At 42.9% G+C, this 22905-nt stretch overlaps 2 protein-coding genes across 2 annotated transcripts in view; one reads left to right on the plus strand and one right to left on the minus strand.

Moving 5' to 3' along the window:
* Window positions 1–13718: 13718 nt before the first annotated feature.
* EPM2AIP1 (EPM2A interacting protein 1) lies at window positions 13719–21581 on the minus strand. Its single transcript, XM_030329323.1, has one exon. It carries the CDS (start codon window positions 21448–21450, stop codon window positions 19624–19626), a length of 1827 nt encoding a protein of 608 aa, XP_030185183.1. The 5' UTR covers window positions 21451–21581; the 3' UTR covers window positions 13719–19623.
* Window positions 21582–21899: 318 nt separating this feature from the next.
* The window catches only part of MLH1 (mutL homolog 1), a 44137-nt gene continuing 43131 nt past the window's right edge, over window positions 21900–22905 (plus strand). Inside the window, 1 exon segment of the mRNA XM_030329963.1 lies at window positions 21900–22047. Within this exon segment, the coding sequence (XP_030185823.1) occupies window positions 21932–22047 (116 nt within the window). The 5' untranslated portion in view covers window positions 21900–21931.

Raw genomic sequence — 22905 nt, forward strand, 5'->3', positions numbered from 1 at the left:
GCTTCAGATTCTGTGTCTCCCTCTCTCTCTGCCCTTGCCTCTCTCTCTCTCTCTCTCTCTCTCTCTCAAAAATAAATAAACACTGAACATTAAAAAAAAAAAAAAAAAAAAAAAAAAAGCACCTAAATTTGCAAAAGTAACCACTGGAACAAAAACCAATGATCCCAGAGGAATAGTGACACACGAAGAAGGAAAGGAGAAACGGAGTGGTATGGATTCTCTAAGTCTTTATTTCTTTTAATAGGCAGTAAAGGGATAATGTGGACAGTGGATCAGTTGAGTGCATGATATACAGTGATTCATACGAAACCAAAAGAACCAGTATAAGCAAAGGCCCACGCGCGGTTATTCCCAGAGCACAGCCGTGTGGGAGGAGAGCAGTGAGTGGGGGCACCAAAGCTTTCTATCATTATCTTCCGGCAGCTCCTGATTTTGTTTTTAACCATCCACAGAGCTGAGAATGCAGAGTGAAAGGGAGTATTTGGTGAGGAGGTGCTGCGTCTCCGTGCATGCTTGCTTTGGAGGTGTTCCTGCCCGCTGCCCGGCCCCGCTCATTAAGTAGGCTCCCGTCGCCAGGGAAACCAGCTTCTCACCGATGCCACAGATAAAGCCGCAGGCCCGCTGTTCACCAAGCACCCTTCCTCTTGAGCCCCGCCACCTTCCTGGCCCCTCTCTTGCCCCTGTGTGGTGCCGTCCCGCTGCAGGAAGCTCACACCTGCTCTCTCTCACTTCCCCTTTGTTGCCCGCGACACTGGCTAGGGGGCTGCACCAGCCAGCGCGACCTGCTGCCTGTGTTTTGTTGCAGGCAGACCTGCTCGTTAGACCTGAGCGGTAGTTGTTTTCTAAATGATACACGTCGCAGCTCAGAGAATAGTGTGAAAACCACATTATTTTTTTTCAGCCTTGCTTCACGGGCCCCAGGAGCAGAGGGAGAGAGCAGAGAGAAGATATTTTTTTTAATGTTTTATTTATTTTTGAGAGAGAGAGAGTGTGTGTGTGGGGGGGGGGGGGGTGGGAAGGGGCAGAGGGGGAGGGGGGAACAGGGGATTCAAAGCGGCCTCTTCGCTGACAGCAGTGAATCCAATGCAGGGCTCAAACTCACAAACCATGATTTCTGGACCTAAGCCTAGTCAGCTGCTCAACCGTCTGAGCCACTCAGGTGCCCCAGAGGACATTTTTTAAATACTATTTATGATATAGTATAAATAATATATAGTAATGCACAGATGTGAAGTATACAGTTTATAAGTTTTGACAAATGTGTCCCCCCATAGAACTACCACCCCCGTCAAGATACAGGGTATTTCCATCAACCCCTGTAAGTTCCTTCTTGAACCTTTTTCGTCAATAACACATGCACACACACACACACACACACACACACACGCACACACACATTTAACCCTTACTTTCACCTCCCTGCCCTCTCTGCATCCCTCCCTCCCCCACCGGCTCTAATTTCCATCACGATAGTATCACCATCATTTAGATTCTTCCATTCTTAACTTTCATTTAAATAGTTATGTTCCCTTTGGCCTGACTTCTTTTGCTCAGAGTAGCGTTGTTGGCATTCATCCGTGTTGTCATATGTATGGGTATTTGTTGCAGATTAGTCTCTCATTGTACAAATAGAACACGTTTTGTGTATCCATTTCGTATTGATGGGCATTTGGCTTATTGCCAGATTTTGATTATTCTGACTCAAAGTGCTATGAATATTCCTTAACAATGAACATTTTGGTCACATATGTTTTCATATCTCTTGAGTAAATACCTAGGAGTAAAATGGCTGAGTCATGGGATAGGCTTACGTTTACCTTTATGGAGTATTTAAACTTGATTCTTTTTTTTTTAAGATTTTATTTTTAAGTCATCTCTACACCCAACGTGAGGCTCCAGCTCAGGACCCCTGATTGAAAGCCACATGCTCTTCTGACTGAGCCAGCCAGGCGTCCCAAACTTGATTCTTTTTTTAAATTGTGGTAAGATACACATAACATAAAAGTTACCATCTTAACTCTTTTCTAAGTTTATTTATTTATTTTGAGAGAGAGAGGAGGGCAAGGCAGAGAGCGGGAGGCGGAGAAAGAATATCAAGCAGGCTCCATGCTGTCAGCACAGAGCCTGACCCAGGACTCAGTGCCACGAACCGTGAGATCATGACCGGAGCCGAAATCTAGGGCCAAACGCTTAGCTTAACCGTCCGAACAGCCCAGGCATCCCCCCATCTTAACCATCTAAGTACGTTCACATTGTTGTGTAAACATGACCGCTGTCCATCCATCTCTGGAACCTTTTTCATCTGGCAAAGCTGAAACTCTACATCCATTAAATATCCCTCAGCCTCTGGCACCCATCTTTCTACTTTCTGTCTATGAACTTGACACCTAGAGTAGAATCAAACAGTATCTGTCCTTTTGTGACCAGCTATTTCTCACTTACATGATGTCCTCAAGGTTCATCCACGTTGGACTGTATGTCAGAACTTTTTTCTTTTTTAAAGCTGAGTCACATTCCACTGTATGTATATGCCACATTTTGCTTATGCATTCATCCACTGTTTCCACGTTTGGGCTGTTGTGAACAACAATATTATGAACTTGGGCGTACGAATATCTCTTCAAGTCCCAGGTTTTCCTCTTTTAGAGTACATACTCAGAATTGGAACTACTGGATCATCTGATATTTCTATTTTTAATATTTTGAAGGACTGCCATATTGTTCTTTATAGTGACTGCATCCTTTTACATTTTCTCACCAAAAGCGCATCAGGGCACCAATTTCTCCACATCCTTGCCCAACACTTACTTTCCGCTTTTTTTTATAGCGGCCATCCTGGTGGATATAAACGTGATTCATTTTTTAAAATCTCTTTCTTATGGAGTCTTCAAACATACACAAAAGATGAGAGACCTCCAGGTGGCCACGCATAAGCTTTAACAATTCTTGGCATTTGGTAGCAGGCAGAGAAGAACATACATTCTCTAAAGTGGCTGAGCGTGGAGGCAAACAAAGGTCTATTCGGAACTACCAACTAAGGACGGTGTTTTTCAGGCTGCCTGGATAACTACTAACTATCTAGTCTCTCTGCCCGTGTTCAAGAGATGGGATGACAGTCAAGCGTACTTGGTAAAGGAGCAGCAAAGAAGGGTTACAAGCAAGGGGCCATAAGGGAACCCTCACCACCATTCTTTATATTCCAACTAACAGATGATTTTCCTTTTTTAGGAGACTGAGGTTCTGATTTGTCTTGATGACTCATGTGATCTACCAGGGGGACCCTACACCAGATGCCCTAGGTAGTACTTAATCTGACAGCAGTCATGGGCTGGTAGGCTTGCCTGGTTACACAGAAACTTGAGGAGCCCAAGCTAAGCACAAAAGCCAGAACTCATTTCTCCATCAAGCCATTGGCTTGCCCTTGATTGACATGTTCATGCTTGAAGAAAGAGCCAGTATCCTTTTGAAAAGGAAACTCCTGGGGCGCCTGGGTGGCTCAGTCGGTTAAGCGCCCGACTTCAGCTCAGGTCACGTTCTCGCGGTCCGTGAGTTCGAGCCCCGCGTCGGGCTCTGGGCTGATGGCTCAGAGCCTGGAGCCTGCTTCCGATTCTGTGTCTCCCTCTCTCTCTGCCCCTCCCCCGTTCATGCTCTGTCTCTCTCTGTCTCAAAAATGAATAAAACGTTAAAAAAAAAAAAAAGAAATTTAAAAAAAAAAAAGAAAAGAAAAGGAAACTCCTAAAATGAGTCCCTTGAATACCTGTAAGAATAAACCAGCTATCCCTGAGCTGGGACTTGCCGTTCCTCTGCCAGAAAATTACGGGATCTGGAATGGTAGTTACCCCCTCCTGTTAACTATATTTTCTTATTTTCTGTTTTCCTGACTTTCTGGCATCTGGGTCCTTCCTGACCCAGGAGAGGCCCCAGGGTAGCTAATCCCTACACATAGCAAACTACTTCCCTTTGAGCATGCCTGTCATCTGTAAAACAACCTAATCCAGAGTCTGTACTCTGGACCCCTTCCCCCATCTGGTGCTTACACTCTAAGAAACAATATTCTTCTGCCCTAATCATCCCCTGGCCAGGTACTAGACAACTAGAGAGAGCCCCCGTATCCCATATTCCCAGCTGAGATTATTCAAACCAGCCAATCCTAAACCTGCTTACCCTGCCTTGCTTTGTCTCTCCCATGGAAACCCTGCCTATGCTCTCCCCTCATTCCTCATAAATCCTGACCTACCCTGGTGTTTCCCCCTGTGCCCTACATAGTGTGGAGTGCCCCTCTTCTTGGGAACTGTGAATCATAAGTTATCTTTTCAGTGACAGTCATCTCCTGATGTGTTGATTTCACCGTATCTGAATAATAACAAAACTTGCATTTTAAAACATCCCAGGGGCGCCTGGCTGGCTCAGCTGGTTAAGCATCTGATTTCGGCTCAGGTCATGACCTCACAGTTGGTGGATTCGAGCCCCATGTTGGGCTCTGTGCTGACAGCTCGAAGTCTGGAGCCTGCTTCTTCGGATTCTGTGTCTCCCTCTCTACCTGCCCCTCCCCCACTCATGCTCCGTTTCTCTCTGTCTCAAAAATAAACATTAAAAAAAAATTTTTTTTTAAACATCCCTTCTCCACCCTTAACTTCCCACCCAAAAGGCCAATGAACTGGACAAATCCATTGCATGTTAGCTCCTCCATAGAAAAAAAAAGTCATTGGAAAGACCTAGATGTATCCCACAACATTTTGTGAAGTATAGATTTTGAACTATAGAGTTAAAAAAAAACAACTATATTTTTAGAAAAAGTTACTTGAAGATTTACCCCCAATAAATCTTTGAGATTTATAAATATAAATATATATAATATATATAAATATAAATATAAATAAATCTATGAGATTTATAGATCTATATATCATAAATCTATAGATCTATATATCATAAATCTATAAATCATAAATCTATGAGAGAATAAACAAACGGAATATTTTCCATTTTCAACATTTCAATGTTTTGTAGTTTCTAAAATGCAAGTTTTGCACTACTTTTGCTAAGTTTATCCCTAAATATTTTGTTCTTTTTGATGCTATGAAGTTTGTTGAGTGTTTTAATCGTGAAAGGATGTTGGATTTTGTGAAATGCCTTTCCTGCATTGTGTGGTCTTTATTTTTTATCTTATTAAGATGATATATTATGTTCATTGATTTTCAGATGGTAAGCCAACCTCACTTCAATGGGAAAAATCTAACTTGTTCATAGTGGAAAGTTCTTTTCATACGTTGCTGGGTTCAACTTGACAGTATTTATTTGAGGATTTTTGCATCTATATTCATAAGGCATATTTGTGGTTTTCTTGTGATGTCTCTGGTTTTGGCATCAAGGTAACATTGACTTCACAGAATGAGTTGGGAAGTATTTTCTTTCCTTCTATTTTCTGTAAGAGTTTGAGAAGAATTGATATTAATTCTTCTTTAAATGTGTGGTAGAAGTCCGTTGTGAAGCTATCTGGGCCTGGGCTTTTCTTTGTGGGTAATTTTTTGGTTATTAATTCTATCTCTTTGCTTGTAACTGGTCTATTCAGATGGTCTATTTCTTCTCAGACTTCTCTTTTAGTAATTTGTGTATTTCTAGGAATCTGTCCATTTCACCTAAGTTATCTAACTTATTGGCATACAGTTGATATAGTGTTTCTTCGTAATGCTTTTTATTTTTATAAGTAATGTTCCCTTCTTTCATTTCTGATTTTAGTAATTTGAGTCTTCTTTTATTTCCTTCATCAATATAGCTAGAGGTTTGTAAAAAAAAAAAAAATCAACTTTCTCTTAGGGGGAAAAAATCAGAAACAAAATGCCACACTGGGTAAAAATCTGTAACCTCTATCACAAAGGACTAATATCCCTAATACATAAAGAGCTCCTAAAAATTGTAAAGGCCAACAGCCCAACAGAAAAATAGGCTAAAGGTTTGAACAGATGGTTCACAGAAAAAAAATTACAAATAATCATTAAATATATTTTTTAAAAAACTATTCTTTCATAAGAGAAACATAGGGGTGCCTGGGTGGTTCAGTCAGTTGAGCGTCTGACTTCGGCTCAGGTCATGATCTTACAGTTTGTGAGTTTGAGCCCTGCTTCGGGCTCTGTGCCGACAGCTGAGAGCCTGGAGTCTGCTTTGGATTCTGTGTCTCCCTCTCTCTCTCTGCCCCTCCCCCCATTCACGATCTGTCTCTCTCGCTCTCTCTCTCAAAAATAATAAACATTAGGGGCGCCTGGGTGGCTCAGTCGGTTGAGCGTCCGACTTCGGCTCAGGTCATGATCTCACGGTCCGTGAGTTCGAGCCCCGCATCGGGCTCTGTGCTGACAGCTCGGAGCCTGGAGCCTGCTTCAGAGTCTGTGTCTCCCTCTCTCTCTGCCCCTCCACCATTCACACTGTCTGTCTCTCTCCCTCTCAAAAATAAATAAACACTTAAAAATTTTTTTTTAAAAAGAGAGAGAAGCATAAAGTAGAGGTACACCAAAACACCATTTCCCAACCATCAGATTGGTAATAATCCAAAAATTTTACAACTTTTGTTTCTTGTAAGACTGTTAGGAAACAGATATACATATATTGCTGGTGAGGATAAAAAATGAAGCAACTACCAAGGAGGAAAATATGGCAACATCTAGGAAAATAATGAACGTACTTATGCTTTAACCTAGAAGTTCCACTTCTGGATCTCCACCTCAAAGTTCCACTGACAAAACCATGAAATGACCTACACACAAAGTAAGTCATGAGCCCATTCTTTGTAAAAATAAAAGACTGGAAACAATCTACAGGAGTAGTTGAATAAACTAGGTGCATTCACACAAAGGAATACTACATAGCATTAAAAAGAATGCGGAAGATCTCTTTTGTATCCATTTGAAGTAATCTCCAAGATAATGTTGTTTGTATTGTTCATTTTACAAAGTGCCAAAGAGAATTTAGATAATGCTGTGTCTGGTCCCTTTGGGGCTGCCATTTTTTGTACAAGGGATTGAGATGAAGTATATGCCCTCACAGAGCATGGGTGGGGAATTGGCTGTCCTGGGGAAAACTCACAAGACCAGAGTCGGCAAAACAAAGATGCGTACATCATGCAGTCTCTCCATCATCCCATGGACAGGGGTACCAGGGCCAGGGCATCTGCTGGACAACAGTGCATGTTCAAGGAGTTCTGTTGGAGGAACCCCTCCCCGCACTGGTTCACGTGGTAAAGTGATCTAAACAGTCTGTTCGATACCAGGCAGTCTGGGATTGGATGTGCCAGTGATTCACAAGGGTTGTCTGGGAAAGTCACTTATCCTGCACCCAGGGAACTTGAAGCCTGTGAGATTTTACAAATCTTTTTTTTTTTTTAATTTTTTTTTCAACGTTTATTTATTTTTTTTTGGGACAGAGAGAGACAGAGCATGAACGGGGGAGGGGCAGAGAGAGAGAGAGACACAGAATCGGAAACAGGCTCCAGGCTCCGAGCCATCAGCCCAGAGCCTGACGCGGGGCTCGAACTCACGGACCGCGAGATCGTGACCTGGCTGAAGTCGGACGCTTAACCGACTGCGCCACCCAGGCGCCCCCCCTTTTTTTTTTTTTAACATTTATTTATTTTTGAGACAGAGAGAGACAGAACACGAGCGGGGGAGGGGCAGAGAGAGAGGGAGACACAGAATGTGAAGCAGGCTCCAGGCTCCAAGCTGTCAGCACAGAGCCAGACACAGGGCTCGAACTCACAGACCACGAGATCATGACCTGAGCCGAAGTGGGACGCTCAACCAACTGAGCCACCCAAGCGCCCCTCACAAATCTTTTATGCAGGAGGGGAGCTACAGGTTGCATGAGAGGCTGAGCTTAGGTGCTATGCAGTAAGGAGTTTAACTGTGTTAATTATATCTCAACTCTAAAAAAATTAACCTTACCCCAAAAGAGGCCTGGCCTTCACCCTTGGCTTCTAGGAAGTGATCTTGAAACCCTTGGAACACTATGCCTGATAGGAGTGTCTTTGTTTAGCAGGGGGCTGTTGGTCAGGCCCAGTAGTCTAACAATGCACTTTAGTTGTGGGCTTTGAATCACACCCAGAGTGACTGGAGACTGGAGAGTGAGACCAGCCATGTAGACAGTCAGTCATGCTTATGTAATAGAGCCCCAGTAAAAACTCTGCACATTGAAGTTCAAGTGAGATTTCCTGGATGACAATGCTCGATGCCTTTGGTCACACATCAACACCAGGAAAGTAATGCATCCTGATTCCATGGGAAGAGCACAAAGGAAGCTCCACATCTGATACTTTGCTGGATTCTGCTGCATATGCTTCTTCCCTAGACTGATTTTTGTATGTATCCTTTCCCTGAAATAAACTACAATTTTGAGTACAGCAGCTTTCAGTGAGTTCTGAGTCCTTCTAGTCAGCATACTATTGAACCCAAGAGTTAGTTTCGGGAGCCCCCCCTGAACTTGTTTTTGTCTCAGAAGAGAGAGCAGTCTTGTATGGAAGGTATCCCTCTAATTCTGTAGTTGGCTCTGACTCTTCACAGGTGCTATCATCCCATCAAGGAGAAGGACGAGAAGCTAGCTGGTTCATTTTCTAGACAATCCACGGTGAGAACACCGGGTTAATTTCAAGCAGTCTTACCTTGCATTACAAGGAAAAGGGTGAAAATGAAACATCATACAGTTTTATCTTCAGAAGAAATACTTCCTTTTATATATAAGACATAATATCAAATAAAAATAAAAAACAATCTTAAACTTGTCCCAAAATGAAACCAGTAAAGTTAAATGAATATCAAGTTGATGACATAACCACACAAACAAAAACAATGATTTCAATGAACTTTATTTAAAAAATTTTTTTTTTAAATGTTTATTCATTTTTGAGAGACAGAGAGAGACAGAGCACGAGCAGGGGAGGGGCAGAGAGAGAGGGAGACACAGAATCTGAAGTAGGTTCCAGGCTCTGAGCTGTCAACAGAGAGCCCAATGCGGGGCTCAAACCCACGAACTGAGATCATGACCTGAGCCAAAGTCAGACGCTTAACCAACTGAGCCAACTAGGTGCTCCTGATTTCAATTAACTTTAAATTTTTTTTTATGTTTATTTATTTTTGACAGAGAGAGAGAGACAGAGCATGAGCAGGGGAGGGGCAGAGAGAGACACACACACACAGAATCTGAAACAGGCTCCAGGCTCTGAGCTGTCAGCACAGAGCCCAACATGGGGCTCAAACTCACAGACCGCGAGATCATGACCTGAGCTGAAGTCAGACGCTCAACCAACTGAGCCACCCAGGCACCCCTGATTTCAATTAACTTTAGAGCACAGTCTTTTGACTGTACATTCTTAGAGGAATATACTGTAAAGGCAATTGTAAAGACAACTAGAACTGCACAGAAATCTCACCTTCATTTGAGAAGTCTTAATCTTACTATCGTTAATATTACTAAATTATTTAAAATGTTATTTTGAAAGAATTTCATGTGTAATGTAGGTAAAGCAAGTAAGTTACTATGATAACGTTTTAGAAACAAATATTTTCAGCATAAAAGAAATGAAATATTAGTATAAGATCAAAGTTAAATAAAAGTTAAATACCAATTCTGCAATGTTAAGTTAAAACGGAAATATTAAGGGGCTCCTGGGTGGCTCAGTCAGTCAAGCATCCAACTTCGGCTCAGGTCACAAACTCGCGGTTCGTGAGTTCGAGCCCCGTGTCAGGTTCTATGCTGATGGCTCAGAGCCTGGAGCCTGCTTCAGATTTGTGTCTCCCTCTCTCTCTGTTCCTCCCCAGCTCCCACTTTCCTCTCTCTCTCTCTCTCTCTCTCTCAAAAATAAATAAAGATTAAAAAAAATTTTTAACATGGAAATATTAATATGGCCTTAAAGCATGTATTTCTTAGCTCCATGCACCAGAAAGCCCCAGAAGCAATGACAGCTAATAACAAGCAACACCAACAACCTAATGGTGATCCCTCCAACCATTCTCTACTCAAGGAACTGGGACTCCGAACCAAGTATGGATAGGGATAGATAGATGAGCCTGGAGCATCTTACACAGAAAGGCATGGCAGCTATCAAAGACCAATGGGATTGTGGCAAAGGACACAGGAACCGACTTGAAGAAGCTGCCAACAGTCAAAGATGAGGCATCATGAGCATGAAAATAACTGCAAACTGAAACAATGAAGTCTTCAAGTTTATAAATAAAAGTTTTGATTAAAATGCAAGAAGTCTGCAAGTAAAAAACCAAAACCAAATGAATGAAACGGAGACACCAACTCCTAACTCTGAGAATTAGCAATTAAAGAGGAAGAATTATGCATTTGTTGTCCCTTCAGCAAGTATTTAGTGCAGGGCCACTAGTTCAGGGTCAGGCACTGAAGTCAGTACTGGAGATTTCATCAGCAAAACAAAGTAAATTCCTACCCTTGCAGATCTTGTCTATGACTCTTTGGCATGTAACTATATTTCAAGGTAACTAAATAGTCCTCATTATTAAGGAAATGTTCTACTTTACAGAAGAATTCAGCACCTAAGTGTAGAAAAGTGATAGAGTTAAAAAGGCAACTATATTATTGTTATAAGTCCTAATGAAAGATGGATCCGGGAGACAATGACCAGTGGACCAAAGCTATCAGGTAAAACACTGGGAGAGGATCTGACAGAGGCAGGATGAGGCTTCGACCCTTGAAACCACTGACCAATCCTACCATTACTAAAAATGGGCAGGCCAGGGACACCTGGGTGGCTCAGTCTGTTGAGTGTCCAACGCTTGATTTCAGCCCAAGTCATGGGATCGAACCCCACATCAGGCTCTGTGCTGAGAGTGGAGTCTGCTTAAGATTTTCTCTCTCCTTCTCTCTCTCTCCCTCTGCCCCTCCCCTGTTCCCATGCATGCACTCTCTCTCTCAAAATAAATAAACAGAAAGAAAGAAAGAAAGAAAGAAAGAAAGAAAGAAAGAAAGAAAGAAAAAGAAAAGGAGGGAGGGAGGAAGGGAGGGAGGAAGGCATGTGTAGACCAAATCCTGCTGTGAGGCAGCAGGAAGCTCACATTACCATATTTTCAGTATTCTAGCTACAACAGTCCAACCTGAATCAAATCAAGCCTCTAGCATGAACTGCAAGACCCCACAAAATATGGGGGATAGAGGAACAACTGGAACAGTACAAGGAAGAAAACAGATCAACGTGGCACGGGGGACAGTCCATACAGCAGCAGGCCTGGCTTATTCAACAAGATAATGGCAGGAGGAAATGGGAAGCATGCAGAGGGACTTCTCTGGATTAAATGAAATTTACAAGATGCAACAACCACATACAGTGTGTGGACTTTGCTTGGACCCTGATTTGAAGAAACTGTTTGTAAAAAGTCCATCTTTAGAACAACTGGGGAGAACTGGATGTGAACTAGGCATTAGTTTTTGTCAAATAATTAACTCAGTGTGACAATAGCATTGTAATTATATGAAAATGTTCCTGGTTTTTAGAGAGGAAATAAGAACCCCAGTGCTAAAGGAGGTATCTCAGCGGTGCGATAGCATCCACATCAGCCAGTCAAATGAGAATTTGAGTCAACAAAAGCCATAAATAGAGGCCTTAGAAATTTACTCTATGTTGATAATAGGTTTGATGTACAATGAAGGTAGGTTAGTTATTAAACCAAGTTTAAAAATATTCAATTCAAGGGCATGGAAAAAATAATCAAGGGGAAGAAAAGAATACAAACATAGGAAGAATGAGTTAAAGAAAATAAAAGCAGAAAACAATACGTTAGAAAATAATAGCACTGAAATACGCACCGATGTAACACAGGAGCAAATTAATTGAAAAGGACAAAAAAATAAAAATCTGTAGTGAGGCTAATTAAGAGAAAGAGAAAGCCCAAACATTTGGAATGAGACAGGAAATATAACCAGAGGTACAGAGGAGACAAAAGAAAAATGTTTTGAGCCACATAATAAATTTGAAAACCTTAATTTAATGGAAAATTTCCTAAGAAAATCCAAAAAAAAAAAGGGGGGGGCACCTGGGTGGCTCAGTCAGTTGAGCGTCCGACTTCGGCTCAGGTCATGATCTCACGGTTCATAGGTTTGAGCCCTATGTTGGGCTCCGTTGACAGCTCAGAACTTCAATTCTGTCTCCGTCTCTCTCTCTCTGCCCCTCCCCTGCTTGTACTCTGCCTCTTCTCTCTCTCTCAAATATAAATAAACATTAAAAAAAAAAAGGATGCTTTCGTTAAGTGATTGTTGAATGACAGCTGAATTTAATTCCTCTACTTGGTTTCCATGAGATACTCATATACTTACAATGATACCCTTATTTGTTTCCCTTTAAGCTAACACAAGTTGGTCTCTTACAATCAGAAAGCCCCACCAAATACGGTAGGGGACCCTTCCCTTCGTAGCCACCACTCCACTCCAGGTATATGCACCTGGCCTCAGGGAAAAGACCACCAGACAGCACTGCCACGGTTCGTGCCCCGGAATGTTGAATTGACGTATCAGGAGACTGGGTCCGTGGCCGGTGGCCCTGGAGTGGGGTGGTGAAATAGCCAGGAAGATGTACAAATCCTGGCTGGCAAAAGTGGTAAGAAAGTGCAGAGAGGCAAGTCAACAATAAAGGGTTCTGAGAGAAACTCATATTCTTTCAAAAAGTTCTTTTCCCCCATCCCCACTTAAATTGGAGTGTATTTCCCTCCCCAGTAGTCAAAACCCGCAAACTTTGTGGGGTGATGAAGTGTTCATTATCTTGATTGCGGTGACTTTTATGCATTTATGTCAAAACCAATCACGTTTTATACTTTAAACTGTGCAGTTTATTGTACTTCAACTATGTATCAATAAAGTAAAAATATGTGGAAAGACCTTAAGTCGATTTTGTTATTTTATAATAATCCATAATGTACCAATAATGGTACCATGCGTAGGAGGCCCTCTGCCATGACTGTGCGATTGTGGATTGTGGACTGTGCTTAGTATCAGCACTTCTTTATTTATTCCAGCGTCTTCTCACCTCCTCCACCCCCAGCTCCCTCCTATGCCTCATGGAAGTGAACATGTAAATAGTAAAATATAAGAGTAAAGTTGGTGAACTCTCATTCATAATCAGTAGAAGTACACATTTCTTAACCTTATCGGGGAACTTTTACATTTTAATCTTACTCTCTAAATCCCTTACAGGGATTGTAACTTATTTTACACTTTTATAATTGTGAATTATTTTACACTAACAGTTTAATCATAGGGCAAATTTGCCTCTTACTCCCTACAGAAGTAGTAATTGGTTGACACACACCAGAGTTACGGCTTGTTAAGATTATCCATGTAGATCACAGCCACTTTAAGGACAGGGTCGAATCATGTATCTGGATTCCCCAACTCAAAAGGCAGTGTCCAGTACAGAGCAGAGTGACTGGGGAAAGGTAAAGGGATTGAGGATACGACGGAAAACAGGGTAGGAAGCAAAAGGGTACGTGTGGGGGCAGATCATGCAAAGCTTTGTAGACTGTGATAAAGACCTTGGATTTTACTGTAATTATAATACTAAGCCATTGGAGGATTTTGAGCAGAGGAATGGCATGGTCTGATTTATATTTTACAGTAGGGATCACTCTGGTTGCTATATGCGTAATTACAGATAAGTATGGAAGCAGGGAGTAATATACCAAGAGAAATGGGTGCACACGATCACTGAAAGACAGATACGAAAATGTTTCTAGCGACTTTATTCATAATAACCACAAACTGGAAACAATCAAAATTTCCATCAACAGTAGAATGGACTTTTAAATTGCGGTAGTCGTACAATGGAATACTGCACGTAAGTAAAAAATGCTGCTACATGCAACATGGATGAGTCACACAGTACTGAACAAAAGACACAAGAGTACATATAATTGTTACATTTACATGAAGCTTTAAAAAGACAAAAGTAATCTATGGTGATCAAGGTCAGAGTAGTGTTTATCTGTGTGCGGGAGGGACACAAGGGCATTTGCTGGGGTGCTAGAAATGTTCACTATCTTGATCTGGGTGATGGGTTCAAGGGTATATATAAAAATCCACTGAGGCATACACTCAACATTTACACACTTCACTGGATGTTTTACCTCACTAAAAAAGATTTCTAAAGAAATTATATAAATGGAGACATAACCATGTGTTAATCTAGTGTTGTCTTCCAAATATTTCTGGTTTTCCTTTGAGGCACGTGGAAGACTTAACACTATTCCTCGAACTTTGGTGTGGCCATGGGATTTGTTCTGGTCAATGACAGTGCTTTAAGGGCCTGTAAGTGATTTGCTGTATTCTTCTCATTTCCCAAAATGAACAGCCACACCCTAGATGGTATCTGCCTGGTCAACCTGAGTCTCAGCGACTCAGAGCAGGGATCAGTGAGCGTTTTCTGTGGGGTCACACAGTAAATATTTTAGGCTCAGTGGACTATGCACTTTGTCACAGCTATTCAATTCTGCCATGGTAGAGCAAAAGCAGCCACAGACATAGGTAAATGGGCAAGGCTGTCTTCCAGTAAAACCGTATTTACGGCAGCAGGCAACAGGACGGATTTTGCCTGTGGGCTGTAGTTTGTTGACCCCTGACCTAGCGCAAAGTCCCTAGACAAGTTGCAAGAAAAAAAGTTACGTGAGGCATTGAGATTCTGTGGTCGTTACTGTAGGACAACCTTACCCATCCTGATACAGAAAGTGACTCCATTTTTTAAAAACCTTAACGTACTACACGCTGGCTTAGTTGGGAGGCATTCAGGAAATTGCTACTGGAGGATGGGAGAAGTAACTTACGTAGGGGCAATTCACGTGGTGGAGTGGTCAAATTGTCTCTTGGGAAAGCATGGAAGGCACAGACTCTTTATTAAAGGGGGGAGAAAAAGAAAGAAAACAAAATGTTTTATGGTTGTTGTTGGCTGCATTTGACAAAATGTACAAGAAAGAGATGAACTCAGAATTCATCAAATTGCAAGCAGAAATGAAAGGGGTAGAGTTCACAAGTTGAAGTACTTATTGGGTAGGATGAGGCTACTGCTCAATTACAAAAAGATAAAAACGAGAAATTGTTTAATCCAGAAGATTAAAGAAACCCATGAAAACCCAGTTTTGCAGCAAGGATCACCGGATGACCATCACACCTACCATTAAGGCCTCTGGATGAGTTAATGTGCCACAGGCTAAAAGTCCAACTAAGTGAACACTGGTTAATCCCTTAAATTAAAATGACTCAAGGAAACAGGCCATGGTTATAGTTCTTCCACGAATCCCAAAAGCCCCAGTTACCCAGAAATTAAGTTCAGAGGCACATGAACAAGAAAGCAAAGGAGTAAATCTAAGTACACCTTGACTAGATGTCCCTCTTGGGTCACCTCCCTTGGAGAAGTGATGAGGACATTCCGCAGGCAAGAAAGCAAGAGAACTGGATACCTAGTGACCAGAAATACCAAGTCATTCCTCTAAAATTCTATTAAATTTACTTACTTTTAAATCCCAGAAGAGCCAGAAATCATCTGTAAAGGAAAGTAGCAAGTAAATAGTATGTCATTTTCTTCTACGATTGACACGTTAAAAAAGGAGAAAGGATATTTTAAGCAGCATTATCTTCTTCTGATACCGAGTAGAACTTTTTAATTACCCAAGTATTGCTTTAGTTCGCTAAATGGTTGCCCAATCTTTTTCATCTAGGTTCCTCTGAAGTCTACCTTTGAAAACTAAAAATAGTAAACTAATAATACTTCTAAATAAAGGAGGTAAAGACTCAATATTCCATAGATTTATGTGAGTATACCTGCGTCTGAAATCTGGCCTCACTTCTTGTTTCCTAGGGCAAACTGCAATTTAAGTTTGTTTCCTCAACAACACTCACATAGTAAATATTTGAGCCGCATGCCAAGCACTGAGCTAAATTCTGGGAATACAACTCTGTAGTCACAAAGAACTTAGTTTCATTTAATTTGTAATACGTGAATAACAATTACCCAAGAAGCGGGCTAAGGCAGGAGGACCTCGGTGAAGGTCAAATGAGACTGCAAAAGGGCTTCAAAGATCATAAAACACTACACACGTATTTATTCATCCAAACATTTATTGGAATGCCAGGCATTGTGCTAAGCACTACATATAGAACAGCTAGCAAGGCACAGTCCCCGCCCTGGTAAAGCTTACAGTCTAGCAGTGATCAATAAGTAGCAACAAAGTGTGCTAAGTGTATGATTAGGAGAAAAGGGTATTTAGAGAGTGTCCAGTGGGGGCACCTAGTCTAGAGGGCATCTACGAAGGCTCTTAGTCTAGAGGGCATCTATGAAGGCTTCCTAGAGCAAGTGGTATTTAAACTGAGACCTCAAAGACGAATATCAGTCGTATGTTATCCTACATAATGGGGAAAGCAGTGGAGAGATATGACCAACTATGTCTCTCGGAATGATCTGGCTGCAGCATAAAAAGGGATCGAAACCAGAGAAAAAGAGACTTGACGAGGATGCTGTTGCTGTATTAAGGTAGGCTGATGGCCTGAACTGGAGAAGTGAGAAAAACTTTAGAGACAGTCGACTTAACACCAAGGTTCCCGTGAGTGGATGTGATGGATGAAGAGTCACGGGCAGGTCAGGTTTTGGCTTGGGCTATGACGACTGATAGCAGCCGCGCCATCTACCGAAAGAGGGAACATAAAAGGAGCAGGTTTGGGGGCAAGATCAATGACATGCCATGGTGTCCATGAGACGGCAGAGCAGACTTAAGTTAGCAATTTGATATATGGATTAGGAAAGGCCTGGAAAGGAGATAGGAATTTAGGAATCATTTGCACATAAACGGTAACTGAAGCCGCCAACAGAGATGACAGCAGCTAAGGGGAGGTACAAAACGGTAGCTCTAAAACCAAATTTTAACATCACAAGAACACAAACATGGACGGGAAAGAGTACCCACGAAGGAGACTGAGAAAGCATACCTGCTGATGGTATCTACCCCCGAAGCAAAAGTAAACCAGGACTTCAAGGAAAAGTGGTCAGTGGTGTGAGAGAGGGCAAGAATGTTGACAAGGATCTGGCTGGCTAGAGCAGTTTGAGTGGCACTACAGGAGACCGGGAATACAGACACATCTTTTAAGAAAACTAGGAGGAATGGGAGATATATAGGGACATAGGGCTTTTAAAAAATAGTACTTATTTTAACTATATTCGCTGATACAACAGGACCAGTAACAACTATTTTGTAAAAAAAAAAAAAAAAAAAAAAATTTTTTTAAAGACTGCCATGCAGTTACAGAATTACTTAATACAGGAAACAGTAATATACACGCTTTTCTCTTTTTTACAAACAAGACTAGTTTATAGCAAATTCTCTACTATTTAGGGTCAATTTTAAATCCTTAGTTTATATCTCCCCCCCCCCCCGACTCAGTACCTACATGATGCAAACTAGTTTTATTACCTTAAGCAAAAATATATAATGGAACTTCACAAAATGTACAAGACTTCAATATTTGAGGAACCAGGGTAGGAAAGCAGAAGCAGGTCCTCCAAATATTTTTTTTCAATAAAGCACTTGCCGTGAAAGAGAATACTATAAACTAGTGGGAAATTACCGGTAGATTTTTTTTTGGGGGGGGGGGGGGGGGTTTTTTGTTTTGTTTTTTTTTTACTGCTGTTTTTCCAGATATTTTAAGCTTATTCCCTGTTAACTAAAATCTCAACTTGACCATTCTTGATTACTAGCTTGTAAATACTTGCTTTTCTGCTCTAATTAAACAGAATAGAGCCCTTTGATCTGGTTCAGTATAAATCACTGACATGTAAATGCTATTGCAAGCTACCAGAACCTATCAAGGCCTTTACCGCACTTTACCAGCCAAACCTGGAATGTTGGAATTAGTTCCTATCAAATATCATCAGTTTGCCAGATTTGCCCTTTCATTCTGCTTCTACCGGTAATTTGCCCTGTCCCTCAAAATAAAATAATCTACAACGCGGGGGGGGGAGGGCTGTCTACTGGCACTTTGCGAAGGATAATTCTCCATTGTGCCTGGCTGTCCTATGCACTGTGGGGGCAGGGGGAATGCCAGCAGAACCCTCCCAGGGAGTCTGGGAACCAAAAAAGTCCCCTATGCTTTCCAACAACCCCTGGAAAGAGGGGTTACTGCTTCTGGTTGAGAACCAGTGACACAATTTTGGTTCCTGGGCTTTTATGGCATCGATTTTGATTGCTCAGGCATCAATTCCTTCTAAATTCTTGGTTGTATCCTGGTTCGATGAATTTGCTGGATTAGTGACCATAGAATGTGTTACAAAGGTTAAGACAGGACTTTAGCACAAGTCTGCAAACTGTACTTGAGAGGACCTCTAAGTTGGGTCCTGCCTTTAAATCGTTTTGTATATTTGGCTTTACTGTAAGATTTTCTTTTCACGGTTAACATAAGTTTGAAAATAACTGTTTTAGCACAAAGCAGATGTCTCACTAGAAATATGGAATTGCCACAATCTGTTAATAAAGCTGCTTCTTGAAAGTTAAATATTTCTACTTGTGCACTATCTTAAATACAAAACGAGTGGGACAGTTTTAAACTCTATAATAAATCCACTTCCAGCGGCTAACACAATCTGAGATCTTTACCACTTTAAACTAAAGGGTTTCCTTTTAACAGGGTTTCTTTATGAAGCAGTCAACACCCATGCATAATAAGCTAAAATACCTCCCACCTCCTGATCCTGGAGGGCAAAAATCTTATTCTCTCATCCTTTTTTGACAGGGCCAAACTTCTATCTGGAGTAGAATAAAGAATTACTAACGGGCAACCATTAAGATTCTATACTTACCGTAGTCCTTTAATAGGCAAGCTGACAAAACAGCACCCAAGTGTGAAAAATTCAGGGGAAATCCCCAATAATTGGTTAGTCTGATCTCCAAAATGCAGGAAGCCTCCTAAACCAGCAATTGAAACATAATTCTTACTCCTCTGACTAAAATTTTGATTACTTCCCTCTAATCATTGCTAGGGCTGGTTGCGGGGGGAGGGGGGGGGGGGGTTGAGGAGGAAATCTGTCAATATTTACTTAGGACTCAGAAAAATGTTTAAAAAAAAATAGTCTCAAACACTTCGATAGTTAGACAAAATACCTCCACCGTATGTACGCTCTTCCTTTTCAGAAACTTCTGAACTTGCTATGTGAGTTTCTGCAAACTGGCTCAAACATACATTTATGGGGTTGATAACTTCAGATCATATGCATCAAAATTTTAACACTTTGTTCAAAAGAAGAGCTAAAACTTCTTCAAAACACCAGAAAAAACAGACTTCTAATTCAACTCGCATTATCAGTACTGAATTTCTTTAGAAACAATCATATCATAAAAGTAAAAGACAATGACATTGTCATTAAATTAAATTTTAAAAAAGGTGTTTGCATGTGTCAGTCCCATGCTGCCTCTTGAGATGAAAAAAACAAAAACAAAAACAAAAACACCTCTGTCAGAAGAATCTGAATCGTGATCAATTTGGATGAATAAACTTGGTGCTTTGCCACAATCCAAATTAGTTAACTTGAAAAATCAGGCAAAGGTTTGCTTTTAGAATCAGACTCTGAGCGTCTCAGTGTCGTACTACCAAGGCCTATGGATTGGGTTCATTTCTTCCTCTCACAAGGTCATCCCAATGCGGCTCTATTTCAGTTGTGGCAATCCTAAACAGGGCGTGGAGATGCTCATCTGTCAAGGGTTGGCTCAAAGTGTGTTGGTTTCGAGTCAAATACGAAAAAGCCTTTTCGCAGATTTCATTACTATCAAACAAGGATGCCACCTTACAGGCAACCCCTTTGATAATTGGGTAAGATTCGGCAGACAAGCCAGCATAGAACTGCCCCAGGTCTTTGACTCTGTATTCATTCCAAAGGTTAGTATTTGCCTGAAGTTTGGTTAGCTCCACTCTTACTGAAATAGGTGCATATTCAGGCTTAAAATTAAAAGGATTTGCAAAAAGTTCCAAGTCCTTTTTAATGAACCTGAGGTCCTTGAAATGTCTCTCAAATTCTTTTTGCAGGCGACAGATCACCACTTGATACCTATCGGGATCAAATATTTTTTGTTCTTCTTTAAGATGCTGTTTAAGCTCATCGACAACTTCTCTGAAGGCCGCAAAGTGTGTTAGGTTTTTTTCTTCAATGTGTCTCTGCAGTAAACTCAGCTTAACTTCAAAGGTACAGATATGGTCAAAGGCAGCGGCAGCAAAGACTTTACTAACTCTCAACAGTTCACTGAGTTCTCGAAGATGGTCCATGATATCCACCAAGAAGCCAAAGTCACAAAGCCACTGCTTGTCTGTGAAATGGACCGTTGTGGCCCCTATCGAAACCAGGAAGGCTTCTATCTCTTTTCTCAGGGAAAATATCAGTTTTAAAGTTTTCCCTCTTCTAAGCCAATTGTTCAGACATCGTCCGTTAACCCTTTCGCCATGCTCTGATTCAGATTCAGTGAGGAGAGCCTGAAATTCGGGGCGCCTAACGCCTCTGGTCTTAATCAAAACTATCCATTCAGATATAGTATTTATGATCTGGTTAACGTCTACATCGTAGGAGCTCAACAGTTCCAAGTGCAGAAATCCTGAATAATGGATAACATTCCAACAGTTGGGGCTTACAGCCTTTTCTCTCATGTATGACACTAGTCCTGAGTTCTCACCAATCATCCTCAGCGTGTGGGTCGTGGTGAGTCCAACCATTCGCTGCAAGCTAAGCCCTGCCGTCTGCAGGGCCTCGAGGATTGCCGCCATAAGGGCCCCAACACTGAAGTGACGAGTCAGGTTGATGATGGTCAGAAGCTCTTCTTGTACCTCCAAGTCCTGGCCCACGCCACGGACAAAGACCAGGAGGTAGTTCTCATAGGCCACAAAGGCCTGGTCGTCCAAGGCAAGGGAATAGGCTTTAAAGTCCTTGGCTCGGTTAAAAAGCTGACTGCGTAGATTCTTGTTAATGTTGAGGACCCTCTGCCGCGTGACCTCTGGCGATAAATCAACGCCATCCAGGGCGCTTACGTGTTCGGGCAGCACATCCCTCAGCATCACCTCCATGCACTGGTACACAAAGTCCCCCTCACCCCAGCCGCGACCCTTCAAGGCCAAGAGGCGGGCGAGCCCGAGGCCTGCACGGGCGGCTCTCTCCTCGGGAGTGAGCGGGGTGACCACGGGCAAGTCGCCCTGCTGCAGACGCTCCACCAGGGCCGCGCGCTCGCCCTCCGCCACATACCGCTCGTAGTAGTCGTGCTCGGCCTCGTAGTGGCGCCTGACATCGCGTTCGCGGGTGGCTACGACGAGGCGGCGACAGACCAGGCACAGGGCCCCTTCGCCCTCCGGAGGCTCCACCACCAAGTAACGCTGGGTCCACTCGGCCCGGAAAACCCGAGACTCGTCGACTTCCATTTTGCTCCTCTTAGGCGTCATAAACATCCTACTGCAGGCCGCAAGAAGAGGGTCGACCTCCGGGAGGCCGCAAGGAGAGGGGAGGAGCGGGAGCAGGAGCAGGAGCAAGCACCTCCTCCGCTCTGCGCCAGATCACCCCAGCAGGGGGACACCAACCTCCGGCTACGGCACCTGCACTCCTATTGGCTGGAGATTTCGTATTCCCTAGCCCAGGAATGAGCCAATGGGAGAGTGGACAGCGCGCAGGCGCATACCCTTCTAGCCAGTGGACTCAAGGGCTATAGGGAGGGACCAAGTGAGCCGGGCACCGGGGGACTTAAGAAATTTGACTGGCATCCCAGCTGCCCAATCAACGGCTCCCTCGCTCTGAAGCCGCTGCCGCGGGAAGGTCTGGCAGGGCAGCGTAGACAGAGTTGATGGAAAGACGTCAGCACGGAGCCCTGAGGTGATTGGCCGAAGGTACTTCCGGTGAGCATCTCGACGTGTCTTGGGCTCCTCTGGCGCCAAAATGTCGCTCGTAGCGGGGGTTATTCGGCGGCTGGACGAAACAGTGGTGAACCGCATCGCGGCAGGGGAAGTCATCCAGCGGCCGGCCAACGCCATCAAGGAGATGATTGAGAACTGGTAGGGAGGGAGTGGAGCCGGGCTTCCTTATAAGCTACGACTCAACGGGCCGTTCTTCGGGATGGCGCGGACCCGCCTCCCTGCGGTGGGCGGAGGCGTGCACGGCGCACGCCCACAGCGCCCGAGGTCTGGGTGTCCTGCTCCTCAATTCCCGGGTACCGCGAGTTCTTGAGAGCTCTCGCGAGACTTCTGTAGAGCTGTTGGGGGCGCGAGCGGCGGCGACATAGTATTTTAATGGCGCCGTTAGTTGAGGGAAAGACTTTTTATATTCTATATACAGAAGGTGCAAGATTTTAAATGCATAAACATTTTCAGAAGGGGGAGCCCGCTTCATGCTCCAGAGAGTACCGTGTTATGCGTGTAATGTTTGCTCCAAAAATAATCAGTCCAGGGTGCAGTTCATTTTGAATTTTATTCCAAATAAATTGTCGAGGTTTTCGGACAGGCCGATGGACACTGCCTGGGTTTAACTTGTGATATCCCTACTGCCGAGTTAGTGACCCAACTTAGTGTTTTCCTCCCCTTTACCTCTCCGTGGGGGAGCATATCAAAGACAACCTGGTGTTAACGGGGTATCCCGAGGATTCTGACGTTTCGGAATTTCCTTCGCATTGTGGAAGGAAGAAGTTAGAAACCTGGAAGGAAAGGTGGGGGTAAACTATAAACTTCCAAAAAGGCTCGCTCGTGGGGTACCTAAACGTGACCTGCGTGTTGAAATCAATTGATGTTAATAAGATCCGTACAGTAAAGGAACAAAATGAGCCTGCAAAGAACGGTAGGTTTGTGAGGGGATTTATTGGGAAAACGGAAGACAGCCGTTCGGGGTCGTGGGACTAAAAACCGTGCAGAAAGGAGGGA

The sequence above is a fragment of the Lynx canadensis genome, chromosome C2, assembly GCF_007474595.2.
Source record: "Lynx canadensis isolate LIC74 chromosome C2, mLynCan4.pri.v2, whole genome shotgun sequence".
Taxonomy (NCBI): Eukaryota; Metazoa; Chordata; class Mammalia; order Carnivora; family Felidae; genus Lynx; species Lynx canadensis.